This window comes from Lipophrys pholis (assembly GCF_963383615.2).
Source record: "Lipophrys pholis genome assembly, chromosome: 8".
In the NCBI taxonomy this organism is placed as follows: Eukaryota; Metazoa; Chordata; class Actinopteri; order Blenniiformes; family Blenniidae; genus Lipophrys; species Lipophrys pholis.
Window position 1 is genome coordinate 2,837,362 of NC_137630.1, and position 19,559 is coordinate 2,856,920.

At 43.4% G+C, this 19,559-nt stretch overlaps 1 protein-coding gene across 2 annotated transcripts in view; it reads left to right on the forward strand.

Moving 5' to 3' along the window:
• vps13d (vacuolar protein sorting 13 homolog D) overlaps window positions 1–19,559 on the forward strand; it is a gene marked incomplete at its 5' end in the record, with an annotated part of 91,638 nt that overhangs the window by 39,345 nt on the left and 32,734 nt on the right. For both annotated transcript variants that reach the window (XM_080469480.1, XM_080469481.1), the window contains 17 exons: window positions 546–1,598; window positions 2,105–2,195; window positions 2,281–2,407; window positions 2,506–2,686; window positions 2,849–3,031; window positions 8,101–8,224; window positions 8,334–8,547; window positions 11,317–11,488; window positions 11,571–11,686; window positions 15,154–15,378; window positions 15,453–15,751; window positions 15,845–15,978; window positions 16,305–16,460; window positions 16,685–16,871; window positions 16,994–17,068; window positions 17,149–17,349; window positions 19,188–19,277. In XM_080469480.1, the coding sequence (XP_080325606.1) occupies window positions 546–1,598; window positions 2,105–2,195; window positions 2,281–2,407; window positions 2,506–2,686; window positions 2,849–3,031; window positions 8,101–8,224; window positions 8,334–8,547; window positions 11,317–11,488; window positions 11,571–11,686; window positions 15,154–15,378; window positions 15,453–15,751; window positions 15,845–15,978; window positions 16,305–16,460; window positions 16,685–16,871; window positions 16,994–17,068; window positions 17,149–17,349; window positions 19,188–19,277 (3,628 nt within the window). The remainder of the gene's footprint in view (window positions 1–545; window positions 1,599–2,104; window positions 2,196–2,280; window positions 2,408–2,505; window positions 2,687–2,848; window positions 3,032–8,100; window positions 8,225–8,333; window positions 8,548–11,316; window positions 11,489–11,570; window positions 11,687–15,153; window positions 15,379–15,452; window positions 15,752–15,844; window positions 15,979–16,304; window positions 16,461–16,684; window positions 16,872–16,993; window positions 17,069–17,148; window positions 17,350–19,187; window positions 19,278–19,559) is intronic.

Consider the following 19,559-nt stretch of genomic DNA (forward strand, 5'->3'; position numbering starts at 1 on the left):
ACTTTTGGTGTCACGTGACAATAGAGACTCACGTGAGCCACCAGGAGGTCACAAGTGACTTTGTTGTCACAATGTTCTCGACCTGGGTATGCATAAGGATGATCATCCAGTGCTTAGAGCACCACCTCCGGCTGTCACTCCATGTCTCTCGGCGGCTCCTCCTTTATGAGCAGAGACGTGATTAAGCACCTGATGTGAATCTGCCTCACCTCTCTGCCACAAGCACGTTGAGTCTGATAAATATAATTTGAATAAGTGGATTAATCTCTTTTCTTCAGAAAACCATTTGTGTCCCATAACTGCCTGAACGTATTGAGGCTGCTGTTGTCGCCATCAACATTAATAGAACTTCATCCACAGTTTTTTTCATTGACTTTGCACTGCTGGCTCAGAACTGCCTAACCTGTTCTTCAACAATGACGATAGAGATTTAATCTTTCCTGTCGTTGTTTGTTCAGCTGTGATTCCAGGCTCTGTCAGGTTTTAAAAGGTGTTACCTGTGGAGTTATTCCCTGATCATTGTCTTGATTATGTCTTGATGGCAGGTGTTCCTGTGTAAACCTGTGTACGAACAAGTCCTGCAGACTCTGGACAATTTGTCTGTGACTGAGGAACATCGTGTGACACCGAGCCAGCCGCCGACACCTCCTCCACCCACTCCCTCCTCCACCAGACCGCACCGCTTCCCTGACCCCCAGGGGGGGCTTTTTGCACGGGATCCTCCTCATATCAGCTTCTCCCACTCGTCGCTCTCGTCTCCCTTGCCTCTCCAGGCTCACCAGCCCAGTGCTTTCCCTCCCTCCTTCACTCAGGTGAAGGTCACCTTGAATGTGACAGAGCTGCAGGTCCAGCTCAATGCTGACCTGACCCAGGGCTCACAGGGCTTAGTCAGCCTGCGCTTCCAGGACCTGGAGGGACACTTCTCTAAAGATCACCCTCACTTACTTGAAATCCAGCTGACTTTGCGTTCACTGCTGATGGAGGACCTCCTGGAGCAGAATCCAGAGTCCAAGTACAAACATCTGATGGTGTCTCGTGGAGCTCCCAAACCCTCTACTTTCACTCCAAAGGAGTACCTGTCACAGAGCTGTCCTTCAGCATCTAACGCTCAGTTCCCCGACATGCCCCGCTCGCTGCCTTCCCACATGGAGGAGGCCCAGAACGTCTTCCAGCTCTACCAGAGGCTTCCCAACACTCCCTCATCCAACACCCGCAAGTCCAAGAGAGACCCCAACTGCCCCAGCACGCCACCCCCTTCTCCCACTCGCCACTCGCCCTGTCCCGAGCTGTCTCCGGACTTCGATGATTCATTAGTTCACATCAGCATGCTGTTGGTGGACCAGAACCACCCGGAGTTCAAAACACGCTATGGCAATGTGGGGAGAAGCATGGACATTGACTTCAACTGTCTGGATGTTCTCATCACGCTGCAGACCTGGGTGGTCATTTTGGACTTCTTTGGTATCGGTTCCACAGCCAACAATCATGCAGTGAAGGTGTGTCTGTCTCCCCAACCTCTGCCGGGACATCCTCAGTTCGAACCAGACTTCAGTGAGGAAGAGACGACTGAGCCCGTCAACACCAAACTGGACCTGAAGGTAGGTTCCAGGTCAGCAGCTGTTAGAATCAGGTCACGTCATCCAACAGTGAAGGACTTGATCAAAATCCTCTTTCAGTTAGTGACATTAACTATTAGGTCACTGATAAATCAGAGGAATACCAGCATAATTTTCCTGGGCCTCAGTGACAGATTAGCATTTCATCCACATTTAATGTGTATAATCCAAGATTGGGCATATTGAATCATGAAAATGCCATCTTCTCTACCACAGGGGTTATTTAACAGTGAATAGAATGACATCTGGAAATGAAGAGAACACTAAATGGCTGTAAATAACTGTTGAATGGAAATACAGACTTTGACACAATCCCAACTGCACCTCGTTAGTTTTTAGTTTCATTTTCTTGTTGTCTACATGTATGTCAAGCATGAATTCACAGTACATACATCAGTGCAGTTTCGCCACGCTGGTGTAGTTTATATGTCTCATTGTGATTCTTTTCAATACATTCTGAAGCCTAAAACTGTTGACATTATTTTCAGGTTCATTCTCTGTCTCTTGTACTGAACAAGAAACTGAATGAGCTGGCCAAGGCGAGCGTATCCAAACTGTCCGCTCATGTGGAAATGCTTGGTACGTATTAATACCAACGCAACAATGCCGTCCAGTCTGTTATCCTGGTGATTCATTAATTCTAATATCTTGTGTGGAACTTCAGATGGTAACCTGTCATTACAAGGCAGTTTGGGAAGTTTGTCTCTAAGTGACCTGACCCCACATGGCGACCTCTACAAAGAGCGCTTCACCACACAAGGAGGGGACGCACTCATTTTCAACATTCTCAAGTTTGTATTGTTTAACTTTCTACCTTTAAGTACTCTACAGAGTAATAAACAGAAAAGCTGTCCTGCTTGTGTTATTGACTCTGTCCTGGTCCCCTCAGGTACGGGCTGCCCGATCCTTTCCTGGAGCGGGAGTGTGACATCAAGGTGTGTCTGCAGATGGCGTCGGTGCAGTACATCCACACCCAGCGCTTCCAGGCCGAGGTGGTGGCCTTCATCCAGCACTTCACACAGCTGCAGGATGTTCTGGGCCGACAGAGGGCTGCTATGGAGGGCCAGACAGTGAGTCCCGCCTGCAGGGGGCACTCACTATCACATCAAGACATTGGAAATTATTCAAACTAAACCCAACGGGTTTTTCACGATGATCTTAGATTCTGAGCTCCTTCCTGGGTTTGATGTGTTGTTTCACGTGTTGACTCTTCTGCTCTCATCCTCCTGCAGGTTCGTGATCATCCTCAGCGAGCCTCCAGGGTTCTGCTGGACATTGAGGCCGGCGCTCCAGTTATCATCATCCCAGAGAGCTCGCGCTCACCCAGAGTCATCGTCGCTAACCTCGGCCAGCTGAAGGTGCACAACCGCTTCCTGCCAGCAGGGGCTCCCGGGACTTTTTCCCTCCAAGACAAGGTAGAGAAACTCACCATGGCTCATGCCTTTTTCCCTTCTCTGGTGAGTCCTTCTGCAACCTTCACTTCTTTATACAGCACCCCCCGCCTCCCACCTCAATAACTGTATTCATTACTCATTTATCAGCATTGTCAACAAAAACTCTTTATTCTGTATCACAATATCATCATTGGAAGATCATTTCATGTGACATATCTCTGAAATGCTGAAAGATTTTCTCGTTGAGAAAAGAAAAAAGATGAAATGCTGAATGAATACAGCTTTGCCTGTTTTACTGTGTGTGAGGCATGCCTTCATAACTGCGTTTCTACCACCTCTTGACTTTTTTGTGATCTTATGAAAGAAACCTACAGAAGTTTGACTCCTAAGATTTGTAACTGAAGTAAACTGGTTAAACCATCATAAAACTCAGTCTCATGTGCTGAACTGTAGAGAGATTCGTTCAATAGGGTAATTCAAAGGCAAATAATTGAAAAAATAAATGGAATTTTAAGGGCAAACAGAGTTTTGCCTATTGTTGTTCATTCATAAGAAGACTCCGTTAATATTAATAGATGATTGGATTTATTATCTGGGGGGTTTTCAGTGGAAATCAGTTTTCTATTTTGTGCTGGGCACACAAAAACTGTTAGAGAAGTGAAATGTTGTCTAGTTCGAATCCCACTGCAGACGGACCTGTGGGCTGAAAGGCAATGGTGACCAGAATCAAGTTTCAGTGACATTTCTGTATTGTGAAACGTTTGTCTCCACTAGAAAATAAGAAATTGTATTTCCAAGACTCAATAAAACACATGGAAAGCTAATTATACTTTGAAAATACTGTTGGGATTTATGTTTTCTTATTAGCATTAAATAACTGTAAATAATATGTAATTTAACTGTAATTAATAGATTACTGAAAGTAATCACTGAAACTAATTTATGAATAATTGAAATTAATTAGTAGAAGTAAACTATCATTTACTCTAACAACTCCTAAAGTAATTAATTTACTACTTAAAGTTGATAAATTATCAAAAATGATTTATTACAGAAAAATTATTTATTTAGTTTAGTTTAGTTTATTAGTTAGTAATAAAAGGGGCAAAAAAAGGAAGAAGGTTTATTCAAGTTAATATTTCTGTTTAAAAATATAACAATCTTAAATAAAAGGGAAGGTGTGAGATCCGAGCACAGACTGTTACAAACCAGTGACTTGTCAACAATAAATACACAATAATCATGAGGAATCATTCAGTTCAGCAAACAGGCGTTTATTAACAAAAATGTATTAATTCACAAATAATTATGAAATCATCTCATAAATCAACACATCTAAGCAGCTAACGTCATCTAACATGGAGATCTACTCTACTAAACAGCAAAAACTATGTACAAAGAGTGTGTGTGGAGTTGGAGTGTGAATGCGTGTAATGACCTTCAGCGTCCACCAGGGAGAGGCAGACGTGGGAGGGTCAGTGTAGTGACCCACGCGGCCACTAGGGGGTGCAGGGGTGCGCTGAGGGAGAATGCGATGACTTGATGCGTCCGCCGGGCGGCGGTGCAACGAGAGATTGCGATGATCGATGTGGCTACTGGAGGTGTTCGGCGCGCTCTTTCTGGGATAGCGTGACGTCACTGGGCTTCGTGCACGGCTCGTTAGGCAGCGCTGTCTAGCCATTTTTAATTGGGGTCAAATATGCCTCGAGTTTATTCAAAAAACAATTACAGAAACATATTACAATGTATTTAATGGTCCAATTCTTACATTACCCAATCTTATAAGTTTCCATTAAACTTCGGGCAAGTAAAAATTTGTCCGGACAAGTATAAAGTTGTAAGCACTTGTCCGAACTTACAACTTGTCAAGCCCTGGAAACATAGAATAATCAATTTATTGTAGTGAACAGGCATTACAAGAAGGAGTAGGAGTCTGATTAAACAAAGCAAATGATCCACCACCTTGGTTTTAATGTTTTCTACAATGATGCATGAATATGAGCTAATAAATCAAGCAGCAGTCTGTTGTATACTACGGAAGAGTTTTAGGGCCACTGAAGAAAAAAACATTTCGGAGGCTAATAATAAAAAAAAAACATCTTTGTGGCCTCATAAAAAGTCAAAAATCAAATTCAAGATTTTTTTTTTTCACGGTGGAAAAAAAAGTCCATCCATCCACATGCCAGCGCTGTGACTGTTTCCTCAAACTGCATCAGACGGTTTAATGAAGTGATGAAAAGATGCTTCAGGACAGAATGCAGCTCATAAACACGGAGCAGTTATCATCAGTATCAGGACCAGAAGAGACAGAGCAGCTGCTGCCTGGTTCTGTAGAGGAACACAGTTATCATCAGTATCAGGACCAGAAGAGACAGAGCAGCTGCTGCCTGGTTCTGTAGAGGAACAGTTATCATCAGTATCAGGACCAGAAGAGACAGAGCAGCTGCTGCCTGGTTCTGTAGAGGAACACAGTTATCATCAGTATCAGGACCAGAAGAGACAGAGCAGCTGCTGCCTGGTTCTGTAGAGGAACACAGTTATCATCAGTATCAGGACTAGAAGAGACAGAGCAGCTGCTGCCTGGTTCTGTAGAGGAACACAGTTATCAACAGTATCAGGACCAGAAGAGACAGAGCAGCTGCTGCCTGGTTCTGTAGAGGAACAGTTATCATCAGTATCAGGACCAGAAGAGACAGAGCAGCTGCTGCCTGGTTCTGTAGAGGATACAGTTATCACCAGTATCAGGACCAGAAGAGACAGAGCAGCTGCTGCCTGGTTCTGTAGAGGAACAGTTATCATCAGTATCAGGACTAGAAGAGACAGAGCAGCTGCTGCCTGGTTCTGTAGAGGAACACAGTTATCAACAGTATCAGGACCAGAAGAGACAGAGCAGCTGCTGCCTGGTTCTGTAGAGGATACAGTTATCATCAGTATCAGGACCAGAAGAGACAGAGCAGCTGCTGCCTGGTTCTGTAGAGGAACAGTTATCATCAGTATCAGGACTAGAAGAGACAGAGCAGCTGCTGCCTGGTTCTGTAGAGGAACAGTTATCATCAGTATCAGGACCAGAAGAGACAGAGCAGCTGCTGCCTGGTTCTGTAGAGGAAGTTCATCGAGTACGAAGGACAAAGGCTCGGATCCCGGCTGCTTATTTAAATGTTCTTATTAATCAAGGAAATCCTGTGTAAAATCACACGTCCAGGAGCAGTAAGCAACCCGATATAGTCAGAATTAATTCATTTAATGTGAATTCACATCTACGGGCAAATGATGAGGGACAGACGACGTCTCTCCGTGAAAAAAAAAAAATCTCGAATTTAATTTTCGACTTTTTTTGAGGCCACGAAGGTTTTTTGTTTTTTTTTAGGCTCCGAATTTTTTTTTTTCTTCAGTGGCCCTAAAACTCTTCTGTAGTATGCAGTACAGTTACACAGCATCTTGCAGTATTTTGAATCAGGTCATTATAAAAATTATAATCACTGGAGAACTTCAAGCTGTCGCTGCACGATGTGCATAAGCCATTGCCTAAGCAAACGTGCAAAAGCCAATTTCACCACACAGCAGAAGGCAGATGATGAGGGAGGCAGGGGGTGACTACATTCTGAGCTGCTTTTCTAGTTTTTTGCCACCATAAAGGAAGAAAACTGCACCTTGCAACACAAAATGTAGCATTTAAAGAAAATCAATTGTTATTTCTATGATCATGATTTTAATATAACATGAAACTGTTTTTGTTAAACAAAACATACTTCACTGGGTGCAGGACTAGTGCAACCGATGGCTCACTAGTCCGCTCAACTATTCGGAAAGAAAACTGAACTCTATCCCTGGTTGTGATTGGGAGCCTTCTGGTGTCACACCAGTTTTTGCTCTTGCAACAGGAAGAGACTTAAGACCTCTGCATCCTCCCTTTTTGAACCCATAAGAACAAGAAGAAAATTCGGCAGTGACGTCAGCCAGCTGCTGAAAAAAAACCTTTTTCGTCAGGACTGTTCATACTCCGATAAGAAGCTGCCAAACTTGCAGGCCACGCCCCCTCACAACAGGCCACGCCCTCTCACGGCAGGTCACGCCCCCTCGCAGCAGCCACACGTCTGTGATGCGGCGTTTAAACTTTTCAACTGCACAGTTTATTTCTCACCTCCAGTGCTTTCAGAAATACATTTCTCTGAACTGTTTCAGTTATAAAAGAGAGTTTTTGTCCGAGCCACGATGTTGGTCTGGTTTTAACTACAGGAGCTGACAGCCGTTCGTGATGCGTTCAGGTGCATCATGTAAAAGCCTGCACTCCGACATTTCAATGAGCTGCGGCGCTCGTACAGTAGCGATGTTACAAGCTAATTATGATTAAAATATGACTGATAGTGATGAGCGAACTGGAACACGCATGCACAGCACACGGCAGAGCAGAAGTTTAGGCAGTGCAGCTCCTACATAGTTCGGCAGGATGGTTGGCACAGCCCAAACAAATTTCAAATGACGTCATTTTGTTCGACAGGACCTGCACTGCCGAATGTTCGTCTTGTTCTTATGGAGTATGAAGAGGTCTTTAGAGTCTCCTCCTGTTGCTGCCTTTATTAGCAGTTGGTATGGCTGCCGTAAACGACCAGGGGGGAACGCTCAAAGAGAGAGAGAAGAGAGAAGATTGAGGGGATGAGGTGGGGGGTTGGCAACATACAATACCCTTGTTAGTGCTACAAATATTAATCCTGGCGGCGGCATCCTTTGGTGGTGTTCTCAGTGTTCCGGTGCGTTCCGCTCCTCCTGGTGGACCGAGTCGGTGGATCCCCCTACCAGTGGAGTGCAGTGATGCAGCTTACAGGAGGGGGATCGGGGGGCCACCTGATGGGAATCCCGTGACCAATGGTGATTCCGGCCATGCGGTCAACACGTTTCTTTGTTCTCAAAGAAAACGTGGTACCCCCCTCTTTTCATGAGGGTGAATGAACTATGGATTTTGGCTCCAATAATACCAACACAGCGATCAGACCTGAGTGTTTATGTTTTGTTTTTACTGTGTTGTAAAACTGTGGATGTGCTTTTATGTTCATGTAAGTGTGTTTGTCCTTGTGCTCTTTCTCGTGAAACAGACGCAGGTGTTGAGTGCAGCAGAAAGGATCAGCGAGAAGACGAAGACCTCGAAGGAGTTCACCCTCAGCAGACCACGGGTTCCCCACTCTGGAATGTTTGAGGAGAATGACCCTCTTGGCCTGGGTTAGCATCGCTATGGAGTTGAAAGAGAAAAGAAAGCACGATAAATGAACCATAAACAAGTGCAAATGCACTCAGATATTTTTCTGCTGTTTGTTTCTCTTCCTTTTAGACCATGTGTGCCTGTTGGACTGCATGGCCCTGGACCTGCAAGAGATGGACATCTTCGCTGCTGAGCGTGTGTCCTGTCAGCCATGGGACAGCAGTGGGAAACTCACTGACACCTCAGACCTCATCTTCCCTTCATACGCTGTCCGTCGCACTGGACAAAACCTGCTTAAAGACCGCTGTCATCTCAAACTTAAAGTGGAGCGAAATCTTGACAAGTACGCTTGACTTTCGTTTCACTCAGCCTGCTTCTGCCTTTGTTCCAGCCTGCAGACAGTAATGTAATGAAAGCGTACAGCAGCTAACTGTGTGGAAGAAAACCTGCCATACAAGAATCACCAGCAGTCCAAACACGATAAAGATCTCCTGTCTGATACCATAAGAACCTCCCTGGTAACTACAGCGGAGCATGTTTGCTGTAAAGCTGCAGTGAACCGTGTTAAAATCCAGTCCAGACAGAACTGCAAACAGCTGCAGTCTTTCAGATTACTCTTACAGTTCTAATTGCTCAGAATATTAGTTTAACCAACTAAGGAAAGTGGAGTATTGCCATCAGATGGATTTTTACTTGGAACAAAAACCAGCACTATCTTAGTCAGAAGTTTTATATCAGAGGTGCAGGAGTGATGAGTATGTAAATATGTAAAGTAATCTTGGCTTCACATAAGGTTGAGGCTGGTTTGAAAAAAATGGAACTGAAGTTTAGCAGAACTTTTATTCGAAGTAACATCAAGTGTCTCCAGATCATTTTGGAAAAAAAAATAAAATTACTCCACGAGCTCCTGATTATGGAGCTTTGAGATCAAATGATGCAGACCACATTAGATAGTGGTGTTTCTGAACACCACCATCTAATGATGTTTGTGAAATACAGACGTGTTAAACTCACCTTGGTCCAGAAACAGAGGATCTAATTCTCAGCAGCTCTGAATCACGTATTCCCTCTTTACCATAAATAAATGAGGCTGGGTCTTATCTTTCAACATTTGGGCATTCCATAGTGAATTTCTGCTTCTTTCACTTTATTTCTCACTTCTATTTATGTGTCTGAATCAAAAGCTTCAAGATGGAGGAATGGAGGTGTAGAATGATAGAACGCTGCTCTACAGCCGTTTGCTTTATTATAAAGTTGTGTGGAGCGTCTCATAGCGGAGCAACACAGCCTCATGCAGACCTCTCCCTTCGTGGCCACAAGTAAAGAATCTCGCTGCCAGAGATTAAATGATCCTGTTCCCTCGCTTTATTCATTTGAGGTAACGACTTATTATCTCGTTCCCACGCGTTCTTATTATTTTCCTCTCTGGCCTCTCAGTCCACATTCTATATCGTTCTCTCGGGTCAAAATTTAAAAGAAGAAGAGGCAACATGAAGCCTCTGATCATCCAGCTCAGTTTTTATGTTCCACTTTAACATCCTGGGAGCAGCGTAGTCTGTCATGTTTTATGGTAGTTTAATAGAGCAGATAAAAACACTGCGCTGCCTCCACCACAATGTTTAAGACAAAACACAGAAGCACAGAGACTTGAAAGTGGGCGGAGCCTTGGGCGGAGCGGCGTCAGGGAAGCTAACCACTGTTGTTAACCTCACAGTTAACTTTGACGGCGACGTTAACTAACAGGATGACTAACCATGTTTTAAACGACGCATATTTAACGGTCAGTTAGCTAACGGCAGGTTAAGGATTTAACTGGCAGTTAGGGCTTAACCAGTGGTTAATATAACCCAGTTTTAACAACCGTGCCCAGATGTTTTGGTTTCCCAGGTTATAGCAGGAGTAAAGTCTTTATTTACATTTGGACCTGATATACCCTATTTACAATCTTCGGGGCAGTCCACACCAGGAAACCGGTTAACCTAAACCAGCTGTTTTGGCCTATCGTCCACATGAGGCCGTGTTTTAGGAGCCTGAAGACGGGTTTTTTGAACACGGGTCCCAGAGTGGGGAAATTCTAAAACCCCGGCTCGTGCCGTCCAACCCCCCGGGGTGTGGATGGCAAAGTAGGCAAAGACGATTATCCGTGGAAAAAAGATGACGTAATCGCCCCCCTCTTCCCCCCACCGCGGTCCGCAACGTCACCTAATAACTACAACAATCACAGATTACAAGCTCCAGTCGAGCTGCAGAAGCTACTGACGCTAGAAGCAGGAGGAGCAGGGCCATAGACCTATAGAATTAGAGTTATATAGTGGTTTATGTGCGGGGGTCTACTTCTAAATTTCTATATGGTCTGTTTTCTTCTGCGTTTCTGTTGTGTTTTGTGAGTCACAGCGCCCCTAAAGGCCTGGCATGTGTACTACATGCCCTGAATCCTCGTGTTGAGCCGTGTTCATAGTGAGATGTGGACAGAAGTTTTTGGGGAGAAGGCCAGGGAGAAAAAAGATCGTTTTTTCGTCGTGTGGATGTACCCTTGAATTAGTCATAATTACTTTACATACTTGTAAAGTAATACCCTTGAATTTGTCATAATTACTTTACATACTTTACAAGTATGTAAAGTAATTATGACTAATTCAAGGGTACATACTTGTAGTACATCTCCTCTGCCTGCTCTTGGCCTTCTGGTAGCAGGTTTGAAGGGTCTCTTGATCCTCTCTTATGGAGTATGAGTTCAGTATGTACTGGTTACTGTTTGAGCAGTATCTAGTATCTCATCCAGTATGAGTATCTATCTATCTATCTATCTATCTATCTATCTATCTATCTATCTATCTATCTATCTATCTATCTATCTATCTATCTATCTATCTATCTATCTATCTATCTATCTATCTATCTATCTATCTATCTATCTATCTGGTATCTATTGGTGGTGGTTTGATCATTGGGCAGCAGCCATTTCTCATCATACTTGTTTTCCATTTCCACTCCTTCGAGAGTTTTATTGCATCTTGAATAATGTGATTGTTAATATTTGAAGGTTTTTCTGGAAAGTATTGCTCTTTATATATTTCTGAGTATGTTTATAACCGATACTCCTTGCTCTCAGGGAACTGAGCCACGCGGTGCCCGACATGTCAGTCCACGGCAGCTTGTCATCTGTTCATTGCTCTTTGGATGTGGAGCACTACTGGCTCATCAGAGGGCTGCTGGAGAACAACCTAGGAGAGCCCATTGAGGAGTTCCTCCGGCCCTACAACCTGCAGGACCCCAGCACATACGTGAGAAAACGGCAGCCATGCACTCATGCAGAGTGACACACCACCTCACAAGCTGAAAGTAACACACGTTCTCCTTTTGCAGACGGTTTTAAGTGGGGACGTCTACACAAACTTGTCCTTCTTGGTTGACATGATGGATGTCAGTCTGGAGCTCCTGGATAGTCCCAAACCTGTTGAAAACAAACGCTCATTAGCAAGGTGTGCTCGCTTCTCCTCTTCTCATCACTTGATAAAGAAACACTCAAATGTGTATTTTTACAATCATGTTCACAAATTTTAGTCAGTAAAATAATGTTTGGCAGCTAAACTAAAGTTCAGACAAAGTCATTATAGTGGGAGACTTTAACATTCATGTAGGTGTTGACAATGATAGCCTTAGCATAGCATTTAGCTCTTTACTGGACACAATTGGATTTTCACAGAAGGTGAATGAATCCACTCATTATCTTAATCACACGCTTGATCTTGTCCTCACTTATGGTATTGACATTGATCAATTAATGGTTCTTCCCCACAACCCTCTGTTGTCGGATCACTTCCTGATATCATTTGAATTTACATTAACTGGCTTCATGGCGCCGGAAAATAAATTGAAACATAAGAGATATCTATCAGACAATGCTGGAGCCAAATTCAGGGAAGTACTCCCATCAATATTGACTTCAGTTCCATCCGTGGATCCAGCAGTAAACAGCTGTCACACCATAAAGCCCTACTCAGGCTGACTTGGTTGTAGATGGAACAGCAGCCTTACTTTGCTCCACACTAGATGCCATTGCTCCCCTGAAGATAAAAGCAACAACTCAGAGGAGGATAGCTCCATGATATAATGATAATTTGCGAACTTTAAAGAAATCAGCACGAAAGTTAGAGAAGAAATGGTACTTAACTCAGAAGTATTTCGAACAGCCTGGAAAGATAGATTGTTAATCTATAAAAAAATCCCTTCGCAAAACCCGAAATACCTACTAGTCTTCCTTAATAGAAGAAAACAAGAACAATTCTAGATTTCTTTTCAGTACTATAGCCAGGCTGATAAAAAGTCACAGCTCTGCCGAACCTCATATCCCTTTAACTTTGAGCAGTAATGACTTCATAAACTTCTTTAATGACAAGATTCTAACTCTTAGGGATCAAATTAAAGACTCACTGCCCAGTGCAGTCACGGATGGATCAACTACATCTTCAGACTTGTTAGTGGAGCTGGATTTCCAGTTATCCAGCTTCCACCCTATAGAAGTCCTTGAGTTCTCCTCAATCGTGGCTTCATCTAAACCAACACCTTGCCTGCTAGATCAAATCCCCACTAAACTGTTTAAAGATATTTTCTCCGTGATTACTACATTAATACTAGATCAGATCAACATATCTTTAATAACAGGTTATGTACCACAAGCCTTTAAGGTTGATGTTGTTAAACCTCTTCTTAAAAAAACCGAACCTTGACCCAGTGTCTTAGCAGGTTACAGGCCGATATCCAACCTTCCTTTTATTTCTAAAATCCTAGAAAAAGTGATTGCAAATCAGTTATGTGACCATTTAAGAAAAAATGACCTATTAGAGGTTTTAGAGCTTCTCGTAGCCTCAGACAAAGGACTGGTCTCTGTTCTGGTCCTGTTAGATCTCAGTGCTGCATTGATACTATTGATCAGAACATCCTATTACATAGACTAGAACACTTCATCGGGCTTAAAGGTACAGCACTAAATTGGTTCCGATCATATTTATCAGACAGGTTCCACTTCGTTCACGTTCACGATAACTCTTCAGTCCAGACTGAAGTTAAACATGGAGTTCCACAGGGTTCTGTCTTAGGTCCATTAGTTTTCACTTTGTACATGCTTCCTGTAGGGACTATAATTAAAAAACACTGGACGAACTTCCATTGTTGTGCAGATGACACACAAATCTATTTATCTATGAAACCAGATGATAATAACCAACGTTCTAAACTAGAAGCTTGTCTGGAAGACATAAAGGTTGGAGGAGCCATAATTTTCTGCTCCTGAACTCGGATAAAACTGAAATTATTATATTTGGCCCAAAACATCTGAGAGAGAAATGATCTAAAGATATAATAACACTAGATGGTATTACTTTGTCCTCCAGTACCACTGTGAGGAACCTGGGAGTTCTTTTTGACCAGGATTTATCCTTCAACTCCACATTAAACAAATCTGCAGGACTGCCTTTTTTCACCTCCGTAATATTTCCAACATTAGAAACATGCTGACTCAGAGTGATGCTGAAAAACTACTACATCATTTGTTACTTTGAGAGTAGGTTATTGTAACTCCTCCCTATTATCAGGGTGTCCAAATAACTGCTTAAAAAGTCTTCAACTAATTCAAAATGCTGCAGCGAGAGTCCTGACAAGAACCAGCATCAGAGATCACATCACTCCAATACTAACTTCACTTCATTGGCTCCCTGTTCAATCTAGAATAGAATTTAAAATCCTTCTTTTAACTTATAAAGCTCTCAACAACCAGGTTCCATCATATCTTAAAGAACTGCTAGTCCCATATCTCCCCAGAAGAACACTTTGTTCTCAGAGTGCTGGCTTACTGGAGGTTCCTAGAGGTTACTAGTAGAACGGGAGGTAGAGCTTTCAGCTCTCAGGCTCCTTTTATGTGGAACCAGATCCCAGTTTCAGTTAGGGAGGCTGAAACTGTGTCTACATTTAAGACCAGACTCAAAACGTTTCTGTTTACTAAAGCTTACAGTTAGGGCTGCGTCAACCCCCCCACCTCTCTCTCTACCTCCCCTACCCGAACCAGGGTGAGCTTCCAAAGTTTGTATCTCCCCCTCAATCTATCTCTCTGTCTATCCTATCCCTTCCTCTCCTCTATCCCCCCAATCTACCTCTCCGTCTATTCTATCCTTCCTCTCCTCTATCCCCCTCAATCTATCTCTCTGTCTATCCTATCCCTTCCTCTCCTCTATCCCCCCAATCTACCTCTCCGTCTATTCTATCCTTCCTCTCCTCTATCCCACCAATCTACCTCTCCGTCTATTCTATCCTTCCTCTCCTCTATCCCACCAATCTACCTCTCCGTCTATTCTATCCTTCCTCTCCTCTATCCCCTCACCCCAACCGGTCAGCAGGAAGCCTCCACCTCTGAGTCTGGTTTCTGCAGGTCTCTTCCTGTTGGAGGAGTTTTTCTTTCCACAGTCGCAAATAAATCTGCTTGCTCATGTGGATTTGTTGGGTTTTTCTCTTTTCTCTGTTTAAAGCACCGAGAAATGACTGTGTTGAATTTGGTGCTATATAAATAAAGTTGAATTGAATTGAATTGAATTGAATTAAACACATTCTTAATTGGACTACATATGAAACTTGACTGTAATGTACGTCTGAGTCTTAACAAGAAAATTAACAATGCTAATCAGAAATACCAAAAAAATGATGGAAGCAAAGAAATTTAAAAAGTCAAAGGAGTGCAGAAAAGTTTTAGTGATTATGCTTCACCTCTTGTCAGAGTCACAGTGAAAAAAGTTTAAGCACCCTAATTTATCTTTGTGTTATAAGTAGAACAGACAGTCTGTGTTTGAGACCTTAAATCTAAACACCGGTTTTCCTCAAATTTCTAACTGCTTTATTGTTGTTTGTTTTTCTCGACTGTTTAACTGTTACGCTGATATTTTTGCCTTTTCTTTCAAAGGTTTGACTTCATGAAGTCCAAGCTGCTTTTTGAGGGTTTCTCAAATGGATCCAAGTCTGTCAACCTGATGTCTCACTCGCTGCTGGCTTATGACACTCGATATGGTGGGCAGAGTAAAAGCAGTGCTGGAACCGATGGTCCAGGTTGCAATGTGTTTGACTGCATTCTTCAGCCTTCTAAAACGGGTTCAAACCGAGCTTCCCTGCAGCTGGAACTGCATTACAGGTAACTTCATGTCCACACACTGGCAGCTGGAGTCCACAGCTGCTTTCATGCATCATGTTCACTTTTCCCAACAGATCCACTCGGGACTCCTCCTGCTTCACCGTGGTCCTCAACAACCTCCGGGTCTTCCTGATCTTCGACTGGCTCAAGCTGGTAGAGGAGTTCCTGCGTGAGCCGGCAGGCAAGGCGTCAGGCACCATTGCACCTCGTCAGCGTTGCTCCAGCAACGCCTCCACGCAATCGGGAAGTGACACCGCCGGCGGTTCCACAGCCGTCGTCATGCCCAAGACAGTGAAGAGTGGAGTCATCACCAAGAGGTCCACCGTGCCCGTCACCCAGGACCGCTGTCTCGAGATCAAGATCAACATCACCGGTGAGAACAAGCACCACACCTGAACTGAGCCTCAGAACAGCCGGTCTTCTCTCAGCCCATGTTGATTTCTGTAAATGTTGCATCTGTCAACAGGCACAGAGTTTGTCGTTGTGGAGGATTTGTCGTGTCTGGATACCAACGCCATCATTCTGAAAGGCACCACGGTCCTCACTTACAAACCTCGCCTGTTGGACCGGCCTTTCTCTGGCAGCTTGGCAGGAATAGAGGTGAACTGCCGGCTCACTGTCTGTCACACCGTCTCACCATAGACATCTGAGCAAGCTGCTGCTGTCTGTCAGGAGAACAAATCAACGACGCATTCCTTGGTTACAGGCTGTGAAATGACCACATGATTAGAGTATTGCTTCTTCAGCAAGATACTTTAACCTGTAATTATATTCTCACTGCTCTCCTGCTGTGTTTCATAGCCTTGATGTGGCTCATTCCATCATAGAGGTGCTTTCATGGTGGTTCTCACTGCATCAGTGCAGACTGTCACCAAATATCTCCGTCGTCTTTGGGTTTGCTTTGATTTGATATCTGATGCCTCCAGGTGTTCTCCTGTCGGCTGGGCAGCGAGCAGGATACGGCACTGTCCATCATCGACCCAGTCAACATTCAGGTGGAGCTGTGTGGTAGCCCCACGTATCAGAGCACCTCTGGGCTGCTGGATGCCTTCAATGTAGAGGACATCCCACCACTGCTGGAGGTCGGTGAATGCACCACTACATGTATGAATCACACAGAGATACAGTTTGCATATTTGTAATGATGTCAGGAAACACTGTCACCGCTCTGAGTGATGTCTCTGCTTACTGAAGGTCATGTTCTCTGAGAGAACAAAGCTTTCCCTATTGACTGATTTGTTTCGTGACGTCTGAGGACATTCTTTTAACCCTATGAACTGGCGAAATGCATGAAATTCTCTAACAGATTCAGTTTCCCGCCCTGGACATCCGGCTTTCCTACAACGACATTCTGCTGTTCTTGGCCATCGCCAAGTCAATCCCCACAGCTGGCACTCCACCGGCCGTCCACGCTGACGGCGACACTGCACCAATGTCCGAAACTGCAACCGCTTCCAAAAACAGCTTCCGACAGAAAACTGAGGCTCTCATAGGTGTGTGTGATGGCCTCACTGGAAACAGCTTGAACTCACATGTTGAGGTCATCATAGGTTACAGTACTCTGTTATCACACTTATCGTGGAAGTAACTTCTGAGGTCATTTTTGTGTTCACAGAAAACCAGCTGACATGTTTGCAAGACCTTGGTTTCACAAAAGAGGACTGCAAACGAGCTTTGATCCACTGCAAAGGTCAGTGAGAGCTTCTAATCGCTTTTATCCACACTCTTCGTGAGAATCTGTCTGAAGAACGACCTATTCCTTGTGCTCAGGCCAGCTCGACCAGGCTGCCACATGGCTGCTGGAGAATGCAGACAACATGGCGGGGTTCTCCAGAGCCCGGGCCGACTCCGGGTCCAGCAGCCACTCCGCTCCACTGTCAGGTGTGGAGCTGAAGGCTGAAAGTGTGTGCATCTGTTTCATTGACGACTGCCTGGACTGTGATATTCCACTGGCCGAGTTCACCTTCTCCCGTAAGCAACATTTCTTACTCCCTGCATAAATACAGCTATCAAAGCGAACTATGACCCACTGGTGAATGAGGTAAAAGGCTCACTTGAAAAATGGACAACAATGCCCTTATCAGTGATAGGGCGAATTAACTTAATCAAGATGAACATTCTGCCAAAATGTTGATACTTGTTTCAATCTATTCCACTTCCTTTGCCAAAGTATTATTTCAAAGAAATTAATGTTATTTTTTGCAAATTTGTTTTGAATATTAGAAAAGCTAGACTTAGACTTAGGTTATTGTACCTGCCAGATGATAGGGGTGGCTTACTGAGGCCTCATTTTCAGTGGTACTATTGGTCTACTCAGCTGCGTTCGGCGATGTTTTATTTTTCTACACACTCCCCTCCAGCATGGGTCTCTCTCGAACAGTCTTCATCCAAGCTCTTGCTGTGCCTTTACCTATACTCTGCCGATACCAAGACGTTAAAGAAAGGAACAACAAATCCTTTTCTTAAAAATACTATTGATATTTGGTTTAAAGCTCATAAACATATTGGTGATACACCCTCCATCTCTCAATTCTCTCTGATCTGGGGTAACGCGCGGTTCACTCCGGGCACGTCAGACGGCCGTTTTAAAAATTGGGCTAAGCAAGGATTGCAAAAAATAGGAGACTTATATGCTCAAGGTGATCTCTTGTCATTCAATGATATCTGTTTGAAATATTATGTCCCAAAGAAGCATTTTTTTTTTTAAATATTTACAATTGAAGCATTTTATTTCATCAAAACATTGTGACATTCTACATGAGCCACCGCTGTCGTGCCGAGAGGGAATCGTCATAAAACATATGGAAAGTGGACGGCAAATATCTGTACTGTATACTGCACTTGTTTCTCACGACAAAAATCCAGCTTTGATAGAATGGCTGAATGGAGCTTGGATATAAGGGAAAATATTGATGAAGCTGAGTGGATAGTCGCTTGTTTAAAGGCTCAAACATGCACTATCAACACAAGATATAAATTATTACAACATAAATGGTTAATGAGGACATGCATAACCCCAGAGAAACTTAATAAATGGTCCCCAGACATTCCTGACACTTGTGTAAAATGTTGTACTGATAAAGGTACATTAATCCACTGTGTATGAGAGGGTCCTCAACTGGAAATCTTTTGGAAAACTGTCCCTTCAACATTAGATAAAATCGTTGCTACTCAAGTGCCTTGCCTGGCAAAATTGTGTATACTGGGAATCTATCCAGAGAACTTTATGGCGGACTCTAAAAGTAAGACTCTGATCGACTTTGGCTTCCTGCAGGCCAGGAGGATGATTGCACTGTCCTGGAAAGAGACTGGAATCCTTACTGTACAGTCCTGGATTTGAGAAATGTCATTGTGTGTTACATTGGAAAAGCTAACTTATATTATCAGGTGTAAGACACAAGGATTTAAAGAAGTGTGGACACCCTTAATAGAATTCCTTAAACAATAAGTGTGTTGCTATTTGGGAGTGTGATTTTATTAATTTTTTTGTTTCTTCTTCTTCTTGTTGCTTTCGCAATATTTTCTGTATGTTTTCGTATACTCAAAACAATAAGAAATATTGTTTAAAAGGAAACCAAAAAAAACCAACACGTACGCTGCGAGTATCCAATACCGCAAAGAGAAGAATGAAACACAATGCTTCACAGTCGGCACTCTCTGTATTTATTTAAAATCGTTTGTCAAGCCTCTGCAAGTGTGATTTAGATCTGTGCACACAGATGAGAATGAAGCATGTACGGCTGCTAGAGATGCACAGAGCTGTGTGCATGTCGGACTGACTGTGAACAGCAGTGTGTTTGTTGTTGCAGGACTTTACATGCTGCAGCGCATTGGATCCACTCAGGAAGGAAACGCCAGCTTCACTCTGTGTGGAGACTACTACAACAGAGAGCTGTCAGGTAACCAAGCTCCACAGAACACTTCAAACGTATTGACCAAAAAAGCATTTCATCTTCATCAAACTTAAGATATTTCTATTGCCAATAACAATAGGATGAGTGGACATGTTCAGATCTCAGACGTTCAACGTGATTTCAATAGTAAAACATGATATCTGAAAAACTTTAAATAATGGCAACTCCAAATGTCTTCCTTTATTTTAGTGCAGAAAGATCTGAGTACATTGAGGAAAAACATTATACACTTCAATAATTTCTACTCTTCCCCCAAAAAACTGCAAT